Below are 22,403 nucleotides of genomic sequence, written 5' to 3'. Positions count from 1 at the left end.
TCCCACCATTGCTTTTTTTTTTTTTTTGAGACAGATTCTCACTGTGCATTTCAGGCTGGCCACCACACCCGGCCAACATTACTGTTTTCTTTTTGCCCTAAAGCTGAAATGTATGGCATATCAATTTGTTTCTTTGACTATAATTTTGAGTATATTACCAGGTATGAATAATTTATACAAAGCAAAATATCATTACAATGTAGTTCTATATACTCATGTTCTATCATGTTTCATTATTGGCTGCCATTCTCCCTCTTGATTTTCTACATTCATCTTCAAACCTGCACTATGTTCACTGAATGTATTGGCCACAAGATTATATTCATCTAACCTTAATGCATCTTCATCTGAAGAGTAATAGGTCATGAACTTTTCCTCTGATGAATTATAACTGCAGGTTCATCTCATAAATCATCCAATTTTTGTATTTGACACTTTAATGGGAAGAATTTTAAAAATTAAATTCTCTCAAAATTGAAACATAAATAGATTATAATATACATATTTGTATACAAAAATATGTATTAGTTACAGACAATTTTCCCACACAAAAATGAGAAGAACCATCAAAGAACAAGAAAGGAACAATAAAATAAAAATTTACTACTGAGCTTAATAATCATCTAGCCATGGAATAACAATGACTGTTCTTGTTTTAGCATCTTATATTAACAAAAGAGTATACATAGTTTAGCCATATAATATCATATGATTGAATTCAAATCAGAGCTTCTTGGCAGCAAGACACACAAATTATGGTCCCATCGAGAGCATGTTAATATACTTCTTCATAGAATCCCTTACACCTTTCTGTCCTCCTCATATTCTATTGTTTAATTTTTCAAATATTTCTTTCATTCTCCTGTCCCCCACATCCTCTATTGTTACTCCTGTATTTCCACAAAAAAAGACCTAACTGAAAAATAAGCCCTAGCATGATTTTTCAGAATGCTTATAAGCTCTATACCAAAAATAAGCCCCAGTAGAACTCAGCTTATTAAAAAGCTTCTGCACTGCAAGAGAAACTACCAACAGAGCTAAGAGACAACCTACAATGTGGGAAAAAAATTTTATCAGCTTTTCCTCAGACAAAGGACTACTATCTAGAATATATAAAGAACTTAAAAAAATCAGACCCCCCAAATATAAAGACCCAATTCAAAAATGGGCATGTGAAATGAACATTTCTCAGACAAAGAAGTAAAAGCAGCAAATAAACATATGAAAAAAATGTTCAACATCCCTGGTCATTCGAGAGATGCAAATAAAACAACACTGAGATTCCACCTCACTCCAGAAAGAATGGCTCCTATCAGGAAATCAACCAATGGGGCTGGGGATTTAGCTCAGTGGTTCCACTGCCTGCCTCCCAAGCTCAAGATCCTGAGTTCAATCCCAGGTACAAAAAAACAAAAAGAAAAGAAAGAAATCAACCAATAACAAATGCTGGCAGGGTTATGGGACAAAGGAACCCTTCTCCATTGTTGGTGGGAGTGCAGACTGGTGCAACCACTGTGGAAATCAATATGGAGACACCTCAAAAAACTAGGATTAGAGGTCCCATTTGACCCAGCTATCCCTCTGCTGGGTATCTACCCTAAAGAATTAAAAGAATTATACTACAGCGATATATGTGCACCCATATTTATAGCGGGACAGTTTGTAATAGCTGAAGCTTGGAAATAGCCCAAATGCTCATCAACTGAAGACTGGATAAAGATATGTTTTTTAAAAATATAAAATGGAGTACTATTCAGCCATAAAGAATGAGAAACTAGAGACATTCATAGCTAAATGGATCCACATTGAGGCCATACTCTTTAGTGAAATAAATAGGACACACATGTGTAAATACCAAATAATTTCTCTGGTATGAGAAACTGAAAGTGTAAATAAGGATCAAAATGAATAATTGATAATGTGAAATAGGAAGAAAAGGTCTAAAGGGGTAGGAGAATTGGGTGGGGTAGGGGAAAGGAAAGAAGGAAAAGGAAAAAATATGAGAAATGGAAACAAAGTCTTTGTAAGTAGAGAGGGGTGGAGGGGTCAAAGGGAGGGCAAGAGAATGGTGAAAAAATAAGAACCAAGATATATCATGTAAAGGTACAAGTTCCCAATGATGAGTGTAACTGTATTTGATCTTCTTTTTTTTTTTTTGGTACTGGGGATTGAACTCAGGACCTTGAGCTTGGGAGGCAGGAGGCGGAACCACTGAGCTAAATCCCCATCCCTGAGTGTAACTGTATTGTATACCTAAAATGTACCAATTAACTTAATGGAAGAAAAAAAAAAAAGCTCCAGTTAAGATTGTCAGCCAGCTTCGGCAGCACATATACTAAGATTGTCAGCCAGCTGGACACATTTAGTATGTCCATTGGAACATACGATGGGGTATATGGAATTACAAAATAAAATATTAATATATAATTAAATATATTAGTATTAACATTAATATTTATAATAAATGATAATATAAATAATAATTATTTGTAAATACCCAAGTGGGCATCTTTGGATGAAAGGTAAATGTCTATGAACTCAGGACTTGTTGCCAAATGACCAATTCGAGTACAGACATGACACATGAATAACACGTGCACTTGATAATGAATGGATGTGTTTGTGTCTAATATGAGTCTTCATAATTCAATATGTTGTGTCTTGTAAAGTTCATTCATGCACAATAAAGGAACATTTTCTGAGTTTTGGTGCCCACAATTTTTCATTGCTTTTCTATGGACTATCATTCTTAACTCGTCATTTTTGTTGCCATTCCTGTCTCATAAGTCTTCAAGGAGCACTTGATTCAGTGAAACTTTGTGAAGCCTGGCCTGCAAGAGATTGCAACTTGGGTGAAGAATTCATGGGATAAAATCACTGACAGCTGTGCTGCTAACACACTATGAGCAGGCTATGTGGACAAGAAGTGCTCATTCAGCCAGGCACGGGGGCAGACACCTGTAATTCCAGCACTCAGGAGCCTGAGGCAGGGATTCAGCGACAGCTTGGGTTCCATAGTGAGCTCGAGGCCAGCCTTAACTACATAGTGAGACTGTACAAAACCAAACCAAACCACACCAAAACCAAAACAAAAAAGAAGTGCTCATGTAAGGAGAGCTCTATTGCTGGGCATGAGAGATTGGGGTCAATGGTTCTACAGGAAATGGAGTCACAGAAATTCAGGCCAGAATGCAGGGCTTAGAGAGTCACGACGATGTTCCAGAAGAAAATGACATGACTGTACATCAATACCTTGGTTGTCAAACTCAATTCGTTCCAAATTCATGTTCAAACACCGAAAAGTTAGAGGATCAAACATATTTTTACCATAATGGAAAATCAAGTAATTGGTTCTGAGGCCCAAAAACTATTATTTTGGGGGGGGGGGTACCAGGGATCGAACTTGTGACCTTGTGCTTTCGAGGCAGGCAGCAGAACCACTGAGCTAAATCTGTGGCCCCCAGAAATTACATTTACAAATTCGTTTCATACAAATTCAAATTCACACAAATTTCACAATGATTTATTTCTTTAATGCTTACCGTAGTTCTCACAGTTTCCTTCTTAGCTTTACTGCTGTTATGACTAACTTTCTTTGGAGCTATGGTTATGATATTTTATGCAAATAAAGCATACACACACAAAAAATCACAAAGTCAAATTTTTTAATGCACTGACACAAGCACTATATGTTGTCTGGGTGAGAGTGGTGGCTAGACTGAAGTGTTTCCCCTTCGTGTCTGCGGGGAGACACAATGCATGACTTGTTCTCCACCCAGTACAGGCTTGTTCATCAGATTTTTGGTTTGACTATCGAGCAAAGTTATGAACACTGTGCAGATTTTTTTGAAACTTTGCTGTTGGAGTAGTGGAAAGTTCCAGCTTGGAGCCATTTGACAACGGAGGTATCTCTGTAACTGAATAAATGTAGGTTTTTGTACATGAATAAATGTAGATTTTGTACATGAAAAAATAAGACATCCTCTAAAAATAAGCCCTATTTCATCTTTTTGAGCAAAAATTAATACATATTAGATCCAGTCTCATTCCCAGAGAAATACAGTAGTATAACCATTAAGTTTCATTAACCTCTAGATAGTTAACTCTATGTTTTACTGTTGAATTATTTTTTATTGTTAGTGGAGGTATAATTCTCCCATCTAATAGATATTTACTGTGTGTCAATATTTGAGGTTTTTTTTTTCTTTTTGGACCGGGGATTGAACTCAGGACTTGGCACTTGCAAGGCAGGTGTGGTGCCACTGAGCTAAATCCTCAGCCCAATATTTGGGTTTTTATTAGTGATTATACTATAGTTATAGATATCTCTTTGCTATGCTTAAGTGTGGTACCTTTTTGGTTCTTATGGCACATCAATATCAAATTTGTCTTTGATGATAATGTCGTTGCTGATTTACTTGCTATTGCCAGGGTGGCATAGCTGTTGCTGTCAAGAGGTTTCCTGTGTATGCCAATATCCAGGTCACATCTGTGTCATTGACAATTGTGTGGTCCATTCCCAGAGAACAGGGTGCTGGGTCAATCACACTGCATCCCTCCCCTCCCAAATTAATGAAGGTGATCAGATCTTGGAACAGAGGCAAATGACTACAATTAGCCACACCCAGAGTGCATCACTAAAGAGCAGGTACTAACCAAAGAGATCCCCATACTAGTAACAAAGTCTTTGCACTATAAACACCCATAAACCTTAGCAAAAAACAAAACAAACAATAGAAACATGAGAAGTGGAGGCCACAAAATGCCTCCAAAAACTCCCAACTCCCCCAAAGCCAATTCTTGGGGCACTGAGAGGGAGAAATAAAAAAAAACCCACAGCCAAATTGTTCAAAAGGATAACAGAGTAGATTAAAAAGCAGATTGAAATAAACGGAAACAAAGTCTTTATAAATAGGGAAGGGTGGAGGGGGTGAAGGGAGGGCAGGGGGATGGGGGAAAATAACCAAGATACATCATGTAAAGGTACAGGTTCTCAATGATGAATGTAACTGTATTGTATACCTAAAATGTACCAATAAAATTAATGGAAAAAAAGCAGATTGATAAGGTGCTTGACAAACTCAAAGAAGATATAATTAAACATATAATGGATATTATAAGTAAAACGATCAGGGAATTTACAGAAGACACTGATAAAAAGCTAGCCGAGATAAACAAAATGATACAAAACACATATGTCCGATTTAGCAAAGTCGAGGAGATTAAAAATTCTATCAAAAGTATGGGCAGCAGAAGCAACGAGTGTGAGGACAGAGTGTCAGAATTAGAAGATGGGGCTGCTGTTGGGAGACCAATTATTCAGAGATACCTCAAAAACAAAAGAGCATAGACTGGGCATGGTGGTGCATGCTTATAGTCCCAGCACTCGGGAGCCTGAGGTAGGATTGCTGTAAGCTTGAGGACAACCTGGGCAACATAGTGAAACTGTGTCAAAAAACAAAACAAGGGCCTGGGATTTAGCTCAGTGGTTCCAGTGCCTGCCTCGCAAGCGCCAGGTCCCGAGTTTGATCCCCGGTTACAAAAACAAAAAACAAACAAACAAAAAAACCCCAAGAGTGCCAGAGACTCCTGGAGTAAATCTCTAGTCCCCACCTTCCCAGTGCAAGACGAGACGCAGGTTGAAGAAAAACTTAAGACAGAGTTAAAGAGAAAGTGTGAACTGCAGCGGCCAATGTTCCTTTGGCAAAAGGCACTGGCCCATCTTGGCCACCGAATTTCATTATTCAACAGTCAGGGTAAAGGTGCATGTATAGATGTGCAGTATGTGAAACTGCCATGAAACTAATGCAGGCAAAGCTTTAAAGAAAAGTCAAAGCATTTTCAAATTAGAAGCAAGATAGACAAAATATATGGTTGTAATTAGAGCATTGTCCTTCAAGCTATGAAGAAACTAACTGTGGGAATGGAATTTGGGTGCGATTACTCCGTCCTCAGCTACGGATGTTATCTCGTATTAGCCCCACAGCTTCATAGGCCATTACTCTGGTCTTGGCTGTGGCCGTTAGCGGGGAGGTCATGTCAACCTGCACGCTACCACAGTGCTCATAAGATACTTCAGTGAGTCACGTAGCTTCAGTCAGACTCACTTCTTAAAGTAAGCCAATTGAGGGATTTAACTCTTTGCAGCCGGCACTGCTTGCAGCATGCATTGGGCATAATCAATATTGTGGGCTCTGGCACAAGAGAACATAAAATATGGAGCCAAAAGCTTCTACATGATACTAAGATTAATTGGAATTAGTGAAAAATCCAAAGAAGCACAAGTGGCATAAAAAACCTGTTTACAAATCACTTCTCGGCCTTTTGGGTAAGATCAAGTGTAAAAACCTGTTTACAGGGCCGGGGATTTAGTTCAGTGGTTCCAGCGCCTGCCGTGCAAGCTCAAGGTCCCGAGTTCAATCCCCGGTACCCCCAAAAAACTCAAACAAACAAACAAAAAACCAAACCTGTTTACAGAAATAATAGCAGAAAACTTTCCAAATATAGGGAAAGAAGTAAACACATAGATAAATGGGGCATGTAGAATCCCTCAAAAATAAGATCAAAAAGAAAGATTTTAGTTAAAACCCCAGAAGTCCAACACAAGTGAAGAATCTTAATAGTTGTTAGAGAAAATCAATGAACCACTTATACAGGTAAACCCACTAGAATTATAGCAGACTTCTCCACACATACCTTAGAGGCCAGGAATGCTTGTAGTGAAATGTTTAAATCCCTAAAAGAAAACAATTTCAAATTCAGATTGATATATCCTGCAAAACTCTTTCAAAATTGATGGAGAAATATGGTATTTCCATGATAACGAGCAGCTGAAAAAATTCATGACCATAAAACCAGCACTCCAAAAAATTCTCAAGGTATTCTGGAAAGATATTCTGGAAAGTAACGATGAAGTCCAAAATGCCAAAAGGTCTAATAGAATGTATACACCCAGCAGGTTGAATGGTTAAGCAAAAGTAAGGAGGGGAAATCCTCAACAGGAAAGTAATGCAATGACAGAAATTAGGTCAATACTTTCAGTACTAACTCTCAATGTGAATGGTCTCAATTCTCCAAGAAAAAGATACAGATTGGAGGAATAGATCAAGAAACAAAGCCCAATGACATGTTGTAAAAATGAAACACATTTAATTCAAAAAACTTCACACACTAAAAATCAAGGGTTGCAAACAATATTGCATGCAACATGAAATGAGAAAAAAGCAGGAGTAACTGTTCTAATTTCAGACACAGTAGACTTCAAGCTAAAATTCATCAGAAAGGGCAAAGAAGGTCACTACATAGTGGTTAAGGAAATAATTGAACAGGAAGAGATAACAATTATAATCCTATATGCACCAAACACTATTGTGCCCAACTTCATAAAACAAACACTACTGGACATATGAGATCAGATAAAACATCAACACAGTCATAGTGGGGAACTCAATTTCCACTGTCACAAAACAAACAGGCAGATCAACTGGAAAAAAATCAACAAAGAAATACTAGAGTTGAGCCAAACCTTTGAACAAGTAAGTGGATTTAATAGATATCTACAGAGTGTTTTACCCAACAACAACAGAATACACATTTTTCTCAGCAGCAGATGGAACTTTCTCCAAAATAGACTTCATAATAGCCTATAAAGTGTGCTTACGTAAATACAAAATAAATGATCTTATGCATATTATCAGGTCATAGTGTAATGAAACTAGAAACCAATGGCAAAAGAAGCCACAGACATTATGAAAATACACAGAAATTAAGGAATAATCTATGGAATATCCAATGGATCTGTTATGGCTTGTGATGAGATGTCCCCCCAAAGCCTCATGTGGTCATGGGTGGGGCTTTTTCAGAGGTGGTTGGATTTAGAGTGTGTGACACTGGAATTCATTCATGGTGCAGTGCTAGGCTCAAGGGCACTAGGATTAAGGGTGTGAGTTCTATCCACCCTAAGTAGCCTGGATAAGATACAAGGGATAGAAAGAGCTGTGGATGTCCCTGGTTGCTTTGCTACCTTCTGCCCACCGTGAACTGTTTCTTTCCTGCAATCCCTGTCTGTCGTGCCACACTGCTGTGGAGCCAGCCAATTATGGACTGAAGCCTCTACAAACTATGAGCTAAATAAACCTTTCCTCCTTTAACTTTGAGTGTTGGGTATTTTGTCTCAGCAATGAGAAAAGTAACTAAGACAGTATCACAGAAAAAAAGCAAGGAAGATTTAGAAGAACTGGATAGATTCCTAGGTACAAATAAATTATCAAAACTGATCCAAGAAGATATAAAAACAGAGTGATAGATTTCCCTCCAAGACACAGGATCTTGCGCTTGCGAGGCAGGCGGTGGCACCACTGAGCTAAAGCCCTGGCTCCAGGAGCAGCTGTTTTTCTCCATATGGAACATTTTCTAGTGGTAGCAAGGGGTATTAATCAGTTTTCCATTACCATCACAAAATACCTGGAGCTACGTATTTATAAAGAAGAGGTTTACTTAGCTCACCAGTTTGAAGGCTGTAAGTCCAAGACCAGGCAGCCCTATGTGTTTTCCCTCTGGCAAAGACTTCTTGGGGTACACTGCTGCACAGTGGAAGAACAGAAAGGAATCAATCAGCCACAGATCCAAACATTTGGAGTAGAATTGCTTTATAGCAACACTCTTGGGAGAACAAACTTGTTCAGACACCAGCCTTAATCCCTTCCCATGGCAGCATCCCCCATGACCTAGTCATCTCCCATTTTCTGCAACTCTTACAAGTTTTCAGCATGTTGCACATCACCACACTGGAGAACAAGTTTGTCCCACATGAGCTTGAGGGTCACCCTCATCGCCATACAAATGGAACCCAGGAGATGTATGCCATTTTTCTCCCATTCTACAGATTTAAAGGCTCCAGGGCCTAGATCTGGCACACAGAGTTAGAGCACTTCCCTAGCAAGCACAGCCTCTGAGTTCAAACCCTGATGTTGTGGGACAGTGCGTTGTCCTATGGTTCTAGGCTCTTGTTATGTTCAAAGAATTCAACGGAGACAACCAATGAAGGCAAAAGCTTCATTTATTGAAGATAATGGCATAAAAAGTAGAAGTGAAAAAAAGAGAAAATATGCCCTGCATGTACAGCAGGTCACTGGAAGAGTAAGACAGTGGCCACAAAGCCAATGGCCACCATCTTTTACATCTTTCTTTTGACACCATGTCCTGGCCACAGGAAGCTGTTCAGCACCATGATTGGACAGCTCTCCATGATTGACAGGTCACACCCTATTGTCCAGCTTCCTTGCGTGCCCTAATCTTCTACCTCACTGGCATTGTAAAATAAATAAATAAATAAAAGCTTTCAAAGAGGAGAGCTGCCACACAGATGAGTTGAACACATTAGGTGTTATGATGTTTGGCCAAGTACAAGGGGTTATGAGTGCTCTCTCCACAGATTAGGAGGAGACAAGTGAGAAGCAATTTGTCCTACATGGGTCATAGTCTCTTGGCTACTACTTCATTCCTGTAGAACTCCTTGAAGACAAGAAAGGAAGTAAAACATATAGTTCTACAGGAGAAAAATAACAAGTGGGTCATCAGCAGATGACTAAAACAACAGTTTTGGAGAATAAAAAGTAAAAAGAAATGTGGTGACTCCAGATAGAGAGGAACATATGTAGGTAGAACAGAGCCAGTTTTCCCTATATAACCCCAAGGAGGTTTGGGCTTCAGAGGAAATGGACAATGGAGTGAACACAAGTAAAGCTACCAAGATGAAGAGGCTGTTAATTGGAAATTGCTATGTGGAACTACAGTCATCTGTAACCTCATTTCCTGCTCCTGGTATGCATAGAATACCTGCATCTAGGCATTCACCCCTGAGGAGGAAGCTGAGGAGGCAGTATGACATAACTACTAAGAGCAGGGACCCTGAAGCCACACTTCACAGATTCAAAAATTTCATATTCAAAAGATCAAATAAATATAATGGCACCACTATAAGGTAGAACATAAGAGAGCTATGTCTTTAAAAATTTGCAGGAAAACTATTTCCAACAGAATTATATCTTATATCTTATACATTATCTTATATATTATATATTTGCTAGGTGCAAACCATCGATTCAAATATGTAATATTCAAAAACATTTGCTTTCCTTGCATCTTTTCTCAGGAAGCTACAAGAGAACAGACCAAGAAAGAGAAAGACAAGTGAATTTCCAAGGTGATGATGAAGGGAAATCCCAGAACAACCATTATTTTGATTTTCAGCAACTGTAAATCCAGAAGGGAGCATCAGAATACTAGATTCCTGAAGATATGTCTCTGGGAAGAGGGAAAACAAAAACAAAACCAAAACAACAACAACAAAGGAAAAAGAGTATGGAGAGAAATGCGACCTCTTATACTGTGTTGGTTGAAATTTAAAGTAACACAACCACCATGGAAAACTATACGGAGGCTCCTTAAAAACAAACCTGGGCCGGGGATGTAGCTCAGCGGTGCAGCACATGGCTGCAAACGTGAGGTCTTGAATTTGATTCCCAGTACAACAAACAAACAAACAACCACCTAAAACTGTGTGTGGCAGCGGATGCCTATTAACATTCTGAAAGGCTGAGGCAGGAGGATTGCAAGTTTGAGCCCAGTCTGGGCAACTTAGGAACTTAGCGAGACCTTGTCTTAAAATATAAAGTAAAAAAGGGAATGTAGCTCAATGCAAAAGCCCTAGGTTCAACCCCCAATACTGCAAAAACAAAACAATAAAACTAAAACTAAAACCATTGCATGATCTAGCAATCCCATTGCTGGGTCTATATCCAAAGGAAATGAATTCAGCACACAAAAAAGATACTTACTTGTATGCCCATGTTTTTTATTCCGGCACTATCCCCAATAGCCCAACATGTGCCAGCACTCTGCAGCGTCCTTAGGTGGGTGTGTTTAAAGTCAGGCCTGAAACAGCATTCCACCCGGGCCATTGTCCAAGAGAACTACATTACCCACCTGGATCTGCGCTGAGTGGCGGCAGCGCCAGACCAATGAAAGCCTAGCACTCTAGGCGGGACTTCCGGCGCTCTGCCGGTGGCGTGCATCCTGGTGACCCTTAGATCTGTGCGCTGATGGGATTTTGAACTGTTGCTCCAGCCCAAGGTAAAGTGAGCGGGAAGGCGCGAAGAGGCGTTGTCCGCACAGACAGAGATGGTTTTGTGTCTCCGAAGGGTGCCACAGGCGGGACTTCGCACAGGACAGGCTGGCGTGCGGGTTTGTCTTGGTCTCTTGCCTCTTCAGGGTCCGCCCCACCACAGCTCTGAAGATGGCCGCCGCTCTGGTGACTCTGCTTAGGTCAATGCTGCATCCCCTAGACCTGCACCTATGCAGACCCTGCCTCCAAATCCTGAAGCCCCGAGTGCAGGGCTCCTATCTAGGTTATTTCAGCCCGGCCGCTTTATTCAGGAGAGAGGAGTGTCCCTGGGTGAGGTCACCGTTTGTAAAAACCTTCATGGTGAGGAGTAGAAGAGTTCTTTACAGAGGGACCAGCCTGTGCAAGGCTTGGAGGTGCAGTTGAGGAGCAATCGGGAAACGTGAGCAGATGAATTAAATATGGAACGGCAGCTGCAACCTGCCATTCTGAGGGCTCCGGAAGAAATGGAGGGAACGAACAGAGACTAGAGCTGAGTAAGGATTTTAAGATTCCTGGAGGTTGCTCAAAGGAAAACAGACTGGGACATGAGAGGAGAGGGAAATCTTGAGGCTGCAGCCACAAAATAGGAGACTTTGTGCAGAAGCAGAGCTGTGGCAGTAAATGTGGGAGAAGTACAGTTACTTACGGGTCGATTTTTAAGAATAGAAAACTAGCGAGGGAGTTTTAATCCACTTCAGGATGCATATTATCGAGATACTTTCATATACAGGATAGCCTAATTTTATTGGTTTAAATATGCTTAATATGCTCCAGACTACAAATGCATTCAGTCAATAATATCGCTGTCTGTTTGTGGAAGACATGTTCTCATGGATCAAATGCGGAGATATTAATAAGCTTGCATTAAGCCACCTGGATTGTAAGTGGATTGATTAATAACTTATATTTCTAAAAAAAATAATAAGAATAGAAAACTAGCATTCACTCAACCTGTATAACCCCCATGTCATTTTAACTTATGGGTAAATGAAATAGCTTCTTACTACAACAAGAGATCAACATTCCTCTGAAAGTGTACATATAGATGGGCAATTAATTGAAATGTGTGCATTTAACAAGTTTTGTGGGTACTTGGTATTTGGCTCACACTTTGAAACAAAACAGTGTACTGATACACTAAAAGGCATGCATATTGCAATCTCATAAATTCTTAACAATGTAAGTATAGCACACCTGTAATTTCAAAAATTATCACATTGCTTGCACTGACAATATTAACAGAAGCCTTAATTCTATGGATTGCAATTGCTTATACTTACATCTTGTATACCAAAGTACTGATACCAACAGCAGCCTTGTGGTGGTGGTACCATTCTTATGCCCACTTTATAGATGAAGACACACAGAGAGGTTGAATCTTCATTCAAGGTGACAGCCAGTAAGAGGGAACATTAAGGCCTGAAGGCCAGAAGTTAGTCGTGTGGAAGTCACCTTGTTGAGCTGGAGTGGGGGTTATGAGGGGCACATGAGCTTTTGTAGTCATACCATGGATGCTCTCCACTCACAGTGTCACTCTTTCCACAGGTTTCCATGGCTTCAGAAGTGCTTATGAGCTATGCACAGGTGAGGAGAGGGTGTCTTGGGCCCTCACCCTGCTTGTACGTCACTCCTATGGTTTGGTGGTTGGTCTGATAGTGGCTGTTTGGAGTCTGGGGTATCCTGGGACTCTGTGCCTACCACTGTACTAACCATTGGTGCTTCTGGGATTTATTCATACATAAGATCCTGAATTCAGGCCAGGGATTATATGGAGATGGTCCAGTGTCTGGCTGTCAGTAAAATGTCCTACAGCAGGAGTTACAGGCACAGGCCTTAACATGTACAGTTGCTTAGGGGAGAGATTGAACTGTTAGTTAGCTAATATAGATAAGTTTTGCCTTATGTGACAAGAAAGCTGAGACGCAGGATTCAGGCCTGGAATGGAATGGCAGGCTGAGGTACTGTGTCTTTATTCTGAGGGTACTGGGAACCATGGAGGTTCTGAAGTAATGTGTGTTGGGAGGTCATCTGAATCAAGTCTTAACACATTTCCTTTGGCTGTACAGTAGAGAACAGACAGGAGTGAGGAAGAAGGCTCTAGGAGAATATCATTGATGTCTGGTCCAAGGTGGGGGGGGAAAGTGTGGCTTCTGGATTTGTTTTTAAAGTAGGTCCATTGTATGTTCTGATGTGGAGGTTGAGAGAGAAGGAAAGGAGTCCAAGGTTTTGGCCCTTATACTGGAAGGAAGTAGATGCCATCAGCTAAATGTAGAAACAGTTACAGGACAATTTTTGGAAGGATGTGAGAGTTAGGTTTTGGCTGTGTTGAATCTGAGTTGTTTCTGCAACTCCTGGGAAGAGGCCTTGAGTAGATAGCTAGACATACAGATCTGGCCTTCAGGAGAGGGATACTGGTTAGAGATACCACCAGTTTTGGTCTGTGGCGGGGCTGGTTTGGAACTGAAGGTCACATTTAAAAGAGGAAGAATTCAGGTCTTAATGGCAATTGTTGGAGGCAAGGGAGGGCAGTGTTAGATTGAAGGACTGAGTTTCTTAGGCACCTGAATGGAATTGGGGAGTGTCATAAAGAAAGGCAAGAGAGCTAGGGATTTAGCTCAGTGGTGCTGTGCCTGCCTCATAAGCGCAAGGTCCTGAATTCGATCCCTGTACCAAAGGAAAAAAAGATAAGAGAGAGTGGTGGCTGTTGGTTTAGTTTGGTCTGATAGTGGATCAAGGATTCCCAAGGGAGTGACTGTGAGATGGGTGTAGAAACATGGCACTAATGAAGATCAGATGACAGTGAAGCCAGGGCTGGCACCTGAACAGGTGAATAGCATTCTAACGGTTCCTGTGGCTGGGCAAAGTGGGGCACACCTGTAATCCCAGCTACTCAGTATTACGAGTTTGAGACCAGACTGAGCAACTTAGTGAAACTCTCCAAATCAAATTGTTTTATTAAAAGGGGATTTGTGAAGCTCAGTGGTATAGTACTTGTTTGGCATGCACAAGATTCTAGGTTTAATCCCCAGTACCCCCCCCAAAAAAGAAAAAGAAAAAGATGGCTCATCTGGCTTTTGTTGTGACCTTTCATGGGGCCTAGAGGGCTTCACTAAGGCTGATTGATAAGTTCAGAGGAAAAAAGATGGTTCGTGAAGTTCAGGAGACCAGTGAAGCTGGGCATTTGAATGGGGCTTTGATGGAAGGAGGATGGCTGAGATGGGTGAGTGTACTGCCTAGGTAACACAGCAGTAGAAGAGGCTTTAAAGTATCTTGTCACCTGCATGTGGTATGAATGACTGAGGTTGAAATAAACAGGCAAACTAGAGAAGTCTTTAAAGCAGGACTCCAGCCTTGCCCTGCCACTGTGGACCTTCAGAGGTCTGAGACAGAATGGAATCATGGTGCACGTCCCAAGCATTCTGATGCCGTGTGCAGAGGAAGTTGGTGAGTTAGGGAACTGCTTATGATGTGGATCAGGGGCTTGGTGTTAGTTGTGGTAGGTGAGAAATGTGAAGGTTGGGTGGTCTACGGAGTGATGTGGTCAGACAGTGAGTGTAAACTGATGGCCCCAAGAACTTGCTGCTGGGAATTTAGGGGAGACTTCTGAGTGTGAGTTTGCATGTTCAGGGAGCCATGACCATGGTTTGCTGGCAGGACCAGGAGTGGAGCCCTTTTGCCAGGCCCAGAGCTCATTTATTGTACACATGCTTAGGTGGATGTGGGTGACAGTGATCAATAAAGCAGTCTGAGGAGAGAGGGGGCAGTGGGGGCACCAGTCTTGTATCACTGTGAGGTGAGCTGCGGAACAGGGGGAGCAGAGAATGCATGATTTAGGGGACAATGATAGACTGAAAGTGGAGAGATTGCTCAGGGACACTGCCTTCCCTGTTGTAGCAAGACAGTGTGACCTTTGGGGATGTTGCTGTGGACTTTTCCTGGGAGGAATGGAAGCTTCTTAATGAGATGCAGAGACTCCTGTACCGGGATGTGATGCTAGAGAACTTTGGCCTTGTGGCCTCATTGGGTAAGTCCCTCACAGTCCTACCACATCCTATTCTGGCTCTCTCTTCTCGTCTCCAGGGCCCATGCTTTGCTTCCCACACCCTCCTGTGGATACTGCTGCCTTCAAGGTTTTCTTGTGTTTGTGCTGTGGGTGCCATGCTCTCCCTATCTCACCCCCAAGTGGCCCCACCACCTGGAGCCAGAAGCCTTCCAGGGAAGTATATGGAGGTCTATATTCCTGCATATACTATACCTAGGGATCCCCCTAGGTGTGTCCTCACCCTGGCATAGTCACACTCCAGTATCATCGCACCTCTCTGCCCCCAGTTCTGCTCCCTTCTGTCCTACTAACATTTCCTCTGCCTGGTGGTGCCAGGAATCACACGCACCAACCTAGTCACTACTCACAGGGACCACTAGGTTGTTTCTGTGAGATGTTCTTCCAAGTTTCTTTTGTGCTACTAATGCCCTGTCCTGTGGTGGGGGTGGGGTCACTGTGTACTACTGCTGTGTACTCACCTGCCTTGTCTTCACCTTAGGACTCGTGTCTTCCCAAATTCATGTCCTGGTCCAGCTGGAACTGGAGGAAGACTGGGTGGCTGATCGAGCAGACTTGACTGTAGCTGCAAGAGAACCCTGGAGGCGGACTGTCTCTTGTAAGTGATAAACGGCTCCATGCCAGAGATAGTTTCTGATTGTACCAGGAACCTCTCCAGTACCTGTTAGTGTTGTTGCACCAAGGACAGGGCCCATGACTCATTTCCTTCCTACAGCCCTGTTCCCTTTTTTTTTTTTTTTTTTTGGCTTTTTGAGACAAGGTCTTGTTATGTAGTCCAGGCTGACCTTCAACTCACTGTGTAGCCCAGATTGGGCTTGAACTCACATCTATCTTCCTGCCTCAGCCTTCTGAGTCCTGGCATTACAGGTGTGCACCACTACGCCTGGCCAGCCCCATTCTTTATATTTTCCCCACTTGTCCTTCCTACCCTGAGCTTTAGGCTGAGCTAACTACACGTCTGTGCTTTCAGATGACACCCGTCCTTTGTCTCTGGTCCATCTGCAGTGTTCTCCAATACTGAGCTACACAGAGTATGCTGTGAGGTGTTCCCCACCTGAGCTATCCTTGAACCACTTAGTTGCAGTTGGTTTTCCTGGGTGTGGACACACCCTTTTGTTCAGTGTTCATGTTCACAGCAGACAAGCCCCTGCTGAAAGTTGTCTGCTGGGAAATGGGTGAGAGGTGCAGCCTCCTCTTTCTTATTGCACCCCATCACTGAGTGCTTGACCCACAGTGGTCCCCCTCATTGCCTGATTTTGCTTATCTCAGTATAGTGGACCCTTTGTCACACTAACTTTAGCCCTGTTGTGCTCCCATGAGTCCTATGTACTTATTGCTAGATTTGTAATATTTTTTCATTAATCCATGAGAATTTAGTAAGAATAATAAGCTTGGGGCCGGAGATTTAGCTCAGTGGTTCCGTCGCCTGCCTCACAAGCACAAGGACCTGAGTTCAATCCCTGGTACCAAAAAAAAAAAAAAAAAAAGAATAATAAGCTTTGGTCCACAGAATAAGACTCTTTTTTTTTTTAAACTTTTAAAACATTTTTAATGTATTTTTCTTTAATTGATTCATTTATGTTTGCAGTGCTGAGGATGGAACACAGAGCCATGTGTCTTTATTTATTGATTGATTGATTGATTGGTATTGGGGATTGAACTCAGGACCTTGTGCTTGCGAGGCAGGCGGCGGCACCACCGAGCTAAATCCCCAGCCCTTTTGATATTTATTTTTAAACTGATAATGAAAACAAAAAATAAAACATATTTGTATGGTATCATGTGATTTTTTTCAGTATCTTCTCAAACATTTGTCCTTTATGGTTAAATCATTCAGAATCCTTTCTTCTAGCTTTTTGAAATATTCAGCAGATTTTTTTTATCTATAGTCTTTCTTAATGTCCAGTAAGTCACACTAGCACTTCTTGCTCCTACATGTAATTGGTCCTATATAAAATTTATTATCTACTGCCCATACCTTCTTCCCCTGAGCCTCTCAGCCTCTGGTAACCACCACCCTATTCTCAACTCCTTTGCTATCAAATTTTTTAGCTTCTACATGAGTGAGATTATGTGGCTCTTTTCTTTCTGTGACTATCTTATTTCACTTAATGTAATAATCTCCAATTCCCTCCATGTGGTCACATATGACACTTTATTCTCTTTTATTCAATTTTATTCCATTGTGTATGTGGACAATTTATTTATGCATCAACTGACCAAGGCTGGTCATAGGCTGTTGCATTTTTTGGCTCTTCTGAATAGTACTACAATCACCATAGGACTGCAGATGTCTCTTCAGCATGCTGATTTCTTTTTCTTTGAATATATATCCAGTAGTAGGACTGATGCATTATATGATAGTTCTAGTCAAAAAGTTTTTGTTTTTTGGTGATAGGGATCGTAACCAAGGCTCCACACATTCGAGGCAAGTGCTGTACCACTGAGCTACACCTCCAATCTTTATTTTTAATTGACAAACCTCCATATTGCATTCCATAATAGCTGTACTAATTTTAATTTACATTGTTAGGAACAATGTGTAAGGGTTCCCTTTTCTACACATACTGGTTAACATTTGCTATCTTTTGCTATTTGATACTAGCCATGCTTAATGGAGTGAGATGATAACTCATTGTGGTTTTGATTTGCATTTCTCTGATGATTAGAAATGTTGATTATTTTCCATATATACATTGACCATTTCTGTCTTCTTTTGGAAAAATGTCTGTTTACTTCTGTTGCCCATTTTTAATTGGGTTATTTTATTTTTGCTATTGAATTGTTTGAATTCGGTGTACTGGCTATTAATGCCATGTCCTATGTATAGTTTGTAAGTATTTTCTCCCATTCTGTAAGTTGTCTCTTCTGAAAGACATGCATTTTTGTTGGGCACCTCCTCTCACCAAAGTCTTAATATATTTCAACATTTTCTGCTTTCAGGTTCTTGGTTTCGAGTGGAAGATGAGGAGCCACCTTCTCCAGGAGCATCATGGGTCAGGGTTCCCAAGGTGGATCTGGCTACTCTGAAAGCCTACCCTTGTGGGATGTGTGGCCCAGTCATGAAAGACATTTTGCTACTTGCTGAGCAGCAGGGACTACATCCCAGGCACAAACTGCACACATGTGGGTCATGTGGTAGACAATTCTGGTTCAGGATAAGTATCCCTCAGGACCAGAAGCAGCACAGTGGAAGGAATCACATCAGAGGTCATGAGGACAGGGATTTGCATGTGAACAACTGCCAGCTTCATGTGCTAGGGAATCCTTTCACATGTGAAGATGGGGGGAAGGACATCCTGTCCAGCTCATGCCTTCTGCAGCATCAGACCCTTCACACCGAGGGGAATTTTCCCATAAGGACTGAGAGCAATGAGGCTTTTCACGTCAGAGAATACCATTACGAGTGCAGTGAATTTGAGAAATCCTTCAGCCACATACACGGACTTCAACATCAGAAGATTCACACTGGAGACAGGTCTTATTCATGTAGTGAATGTGGTAAATCCTTCAGACAGAAAGGTAGACTTGTTCAGCACCAGAAAATCCACAGTAGAGAAAAGGCTTACCAATGTAGTGAATGTGGGAAATCCTTTCGACAAAGCTATGGCCTCATTCAGCATCAGCGAGTTCACACTGGAGCAAAACCTTACAAATGTAGTGAATGTGGGAGCTTTTTTAGCTACAAAACCACAGTTATTCGGCATCAAAGAATCCACACTGGAGAAAAGCCTTATGAATGCAGTGAATGTGGGAAATTCTTTAGACAAAGATCTGGCCTTATTGGACACCAGACAGTTCACTCTGGGATAAAACCTTTTGAATGTAGTGAATGTGGGAGATTCTTTAGCCGCAAAGTCACACTGATTCGGCATCAGAGAATCCACACTGGAGAAAGACCTTACAAGTGCACTGAATGTGGGAAATTCTTTAGCCAAACCTCTGGCCTTATTTCACACCAGAGAGTTCACACTGGTGAAAAGCCATATGAGTGCACTGAATGTGGGAAGTGTTTCAGCCATAGATCAAGCCTCAATTTACATCAGAGAGTTCACACTGGTGAAAGGCCTTATGAATGCAGTGAATGTGGGAAAGCTTTCAGCCTTAAATCTGCACTTGTTCGACACCAGAGGATTCATAATGAAGAAAGAACTTACAAGTGCAGTGAATGTAAGAAATCCTTCACTGACAAGTCCAGCCTGGTTAAACATCAAAGAAATCACACTGAAGAAAAGCCTTAGGCCAATGGATCTCCCTTCTTTTTTTTTTTTTTTATGGTACCGGGCATCAAACTCAGGACCTTGTGCTTGTGTGCCAGGCGCTGATCTCCCTTATTTGATACCATAAAGCTCACCCTGGAAGAAGGCCTTGGGGTGCAAGGAGCATGTTACCTGCTTTTGGTTAGCATAATGAATATCACCTGAGAAATTCTGAGTGTAGTCTGTGTGAGGTAGCCATCGGCCACAAGTTGAATCCTACACCTGGACTTTTATACTAGAGATTTCCTAAGTGCCAGGTGTATGAAAAGCTCTCAGGAGCTGTATGGATTTTCTAACCTGCCCACAGCCTTTGGCTGAGATATGTCACTGTTGTTACCTATGGCTAATGCCATTTCTCTAGCAGCTGGCAAGTGTGTGTCAGTTTACACTGTGTGCTTAAGGAAGGCAGGCCTTTATACTATCTCCCCTTCCGTGGAGCATATGAATAGTATGAGCCCATTGGAGTCTGTTGTGATCGTTTTCACACATTGGATGCAATTACTAGAGTTGGGGGCAGCAGACTTCAAGAGATCGCCATCTGAATGTGTATGCAGAAATACCTAGTCACTAGCTGTAAGAGATGATGGCATATGAATATTCTTGGGACATCCCAACTTGTGAACATGGTTGTTAGTAGAGCAAGTAATCGTATTTTCTAGAATGCTGAGGCTTTTTGGGCTGTTCACCTGAAGCCTTTGCTTTATAGGCAAGAAAGCAGAAGAGTGGAAAGAGATTATAGTCTAGTTGTGACGCTCCACTCACAAATAGCTTTTACTGCTCACTAGTATTTACTTCCACTCAAGCAGCTCTGTCCTTCCCAAAGTGTGAGGACAAAGTTATGGTAGAATCAGTATGTTTGCCAAATCTTGTTTTTCCACAAAAGCAGGAGATCCCAATTTATATGTTGAATCTTTTTTTTTTTGGTGCTGGGGATTGAACTCAAGACCTTGCTTTTGTGAGGCAGGTGCAGCGTCAACTGAGCTAAATCCCTGGCCCCATGTTGACAGTTTTTTAAAAAGCTCCATTGAGATATTATAATTGATGTGTGATACACTATGCATATTTAAAGTACCAAGTGTAATAAGTTTTATCTATAATATAAGAAATCACCATAATCATGGTAGACATTCATCAGTTTTTTAATGCCCCTTCATAATTTCTTTCTTTTCTCTGACTCTCTATTCCTACGACCAAACATTAGTTTACTGTCTTTCATTATACAGTAATCCTCATAATTTGTTTCAGTTGCTGTGGTTTTAGTTACCTTCATCATCGATGGTCTGAAAATATTAAATGGGAAAATATGGAAAAAAAACTTCATAAATTTAAAAATAGTGCTGTTAATACAACATTGTTTTAATTGTTCTGTTTATTGTGTTAATCCCTTGATATGTCTAATTTATATTTAAACCTTATAGTAGGTATGCATATTCATGGAAAAAAACCCTGTATATAGGAGTAGATGCCATTCACGGTGTTAAGTGTGGTTTCATGAGGTCTTGGAACATATCCCCTGTAGATTAGAAGACACTATTGTAGACTTGTTTTTTATTATCTATAATTTTATATAAATGAAGCAATAAAATATTCTCTTGCCCACCCCCAATAGCATAATTATTTTAGTATTTTTCCATTGTGCTTATACAAACAAACACTTAAGGACACCCAGCAGTTTGTTCTTCTGTTCATCTGTTAAGGAATATTTGGATTCTCATTTGGAGCTGTTACAAATAAAGCTGCTCTGAACATTCATGTGCATCTTTCTCTTGGGATAATACATTGGGAGTCAAAGACCTGGATACCTTGATTCTACCTGTGGGGTTTTAATATATGAGGGTGACTGAGTAAACACAGTAAGGTCAATGCCATTGAACAGAGTTTATATTTCCCAAGAGAAGGACACACCATGTCACACAGGGCCACATGGAGAGCACCATTGTTGGTCAGGACACAGGAAGAGGAAGGCCACAGCTTTTATTAATCTCACAGGAAAAACAGGGTAGAGAGCAATTGAGGAATAGCTGGTTTGAATAATTCTAGAATATCTGGATTTTGTTACTTGGTCCTAGGATGATGTAGGGCATGGGAAATGCTTGGTAGGTAACAAATTGGAGAAAGTTAGACTCAGGATTGGTAGGTTTGTGTGAGAGAGATGTACTCCTTCACGGTCAAGCCCTTTTCTCTAAGAAATGAGTAGTCCTGGGAGGAGTGGCCTCCTTAAGCAGCAAGATTTTTAAAATCACATCAGAAAACAAATGAACATACTCTTAATCACAGGCTAAGTAGGTGTTTATCATCTTGAAAACCGATAATCTGTATTCCATTAGCTTATATGATTTTACATTTCCACCAGCAGTGTATGAGAAGTTCAGTTGTTCCACATGCTCACCAATACTTACTGTTGTCTTTTTAATTTTTGCTCCTTATTAGGTATGTACTGCTGTTTGTGTGTGATTTTATTTTTTATCTCCCTAATAACTAATATTGTGTTACTGCCACTCCTTTTTCTTTTAGTCAAGCATCTGTTCAGATCTTTGCCCATTAATTTTTTGTTTTATTGATTCCAAACCTTAATAAATTTAGACAAAGTTTTTATTAGATAAGTGAATATGATTTTTGTTAGATATGTGCTATCGTCTTTTAGTATGTGGCTTGTGTTTTCATTCTCTTCCTAGTCTTTCCCACATTGAAAATTTTTACGTTGATAAACTTGAGTGTATTTTTCCTTTTATTGAACACGCTTTTGGTGTATATTTTAAGAAATATTTCCCAAGATAAAAAAATTTCCTCTTCCTAATGGAGGTGTCATACTTTTAGTTTTAATAATCCATATTCTTATATACTGTGTGAGGTTTGGAGTCTGAGTTTTGTTTCTATTTGTTTTAATATGGATATTCAATTGCTCCAGTAAGATTTGTTG

At 40.8% G+C, this 22,403-nt stretch overlaps 2 protein-coding genes across 8 annotated transcripts in view; one reads left to right on the top strand and one right to left on the bottom strand.

Moving 5' to 3' along the window:
- The window catches only part of LOC101719541 (major allergen I polypeptide chain 1-like), a 32,116-nt gene extending 21,133 nt beyond the window's left edge, over positions 1–10,983 (bottom strand). Inside the window, exons 1-4 of one of the 3 annotated variants that reach the window (XR_002387464.2) lie at positions 10,839–10,983; positions 8,506–8,582; positions 6,697–6,736; positions 2,142–3,917 (exon numbers count right to left, since the gene is read on the bottom strand). The gene's annotated coding sequence lies outside the window, so the exon portion shown is untranslated. Of the gene's footprint in view, positions 1–2,141; positions 3,918–6,696; positions 6,737–8,505; positions 8,583–10,838 lie in introns of those variants that run through there. The other 2 variants (XR_205837.3, XR_015443094.1) reach the window with 2 other exon arrangements.
- A 49-nt stretch (positions 10,984–11,032) lies between these two features.
- On the top strand, positions 11,033–21,235 carry LOC101718616 (zinc finger protein 772-like). Of its 5 annotated transcripts, none has more exons than XM_004858891.3 (5): positions 11,033–11,133; positions 12,710–12,748; positions 15,059–15,188; positions 15,706–15,822; positions 18,168–21,235. In XM_004858891.3, the coding sequence occupies exons 2-5, from the start codon at positions 12,716–12,718 to the stop codon at positions 19,463–19,465; spliced, it is 1,578 nt and encodes a 525-aa protein (XP_004858948.1). In that variant the 5' UTR covers positions 11,033–11,133; positions 12,710–12,715; the 3' UTR covers positions 19,466–21,235. The 5 variants fall into 5 exon arrangements, with proteins under 5 accessions (XP_004858948.1, XP_087047302.1, XP_021095256.1 ...); XM_087191176.1 differs by having other exon boundaries at positions 11,036–11,133; positions 12,710–12,749; positions 15,063–15,188; XM_021239597.2 differs by having other exon boundaries at positions 11,122–11,244.
- Positions 21,236–22,403: the final 1,168 nt, after the last annotated feature.

The sequence above is a fragment of the Heterocephalus glaber genome, unplaced genomic scaffold, assembly GCF_053883595.1.
Source record: "Heterocephalus glaber isolate CG9 unplaced genomic scaffold, H.glaber_assembly_v1.0 deba00001561, whole genome shotgun sequence".
Lineage (NCBI taxonomy): Eukaryota > Metazoa > Chordata > Mammalia > Rodentia > Bathyergidae > Heterocephalus > Heterocephalus glaber.
This window is presented reverse-complemented; position numbering and strand designations above follow the sequence as displayed.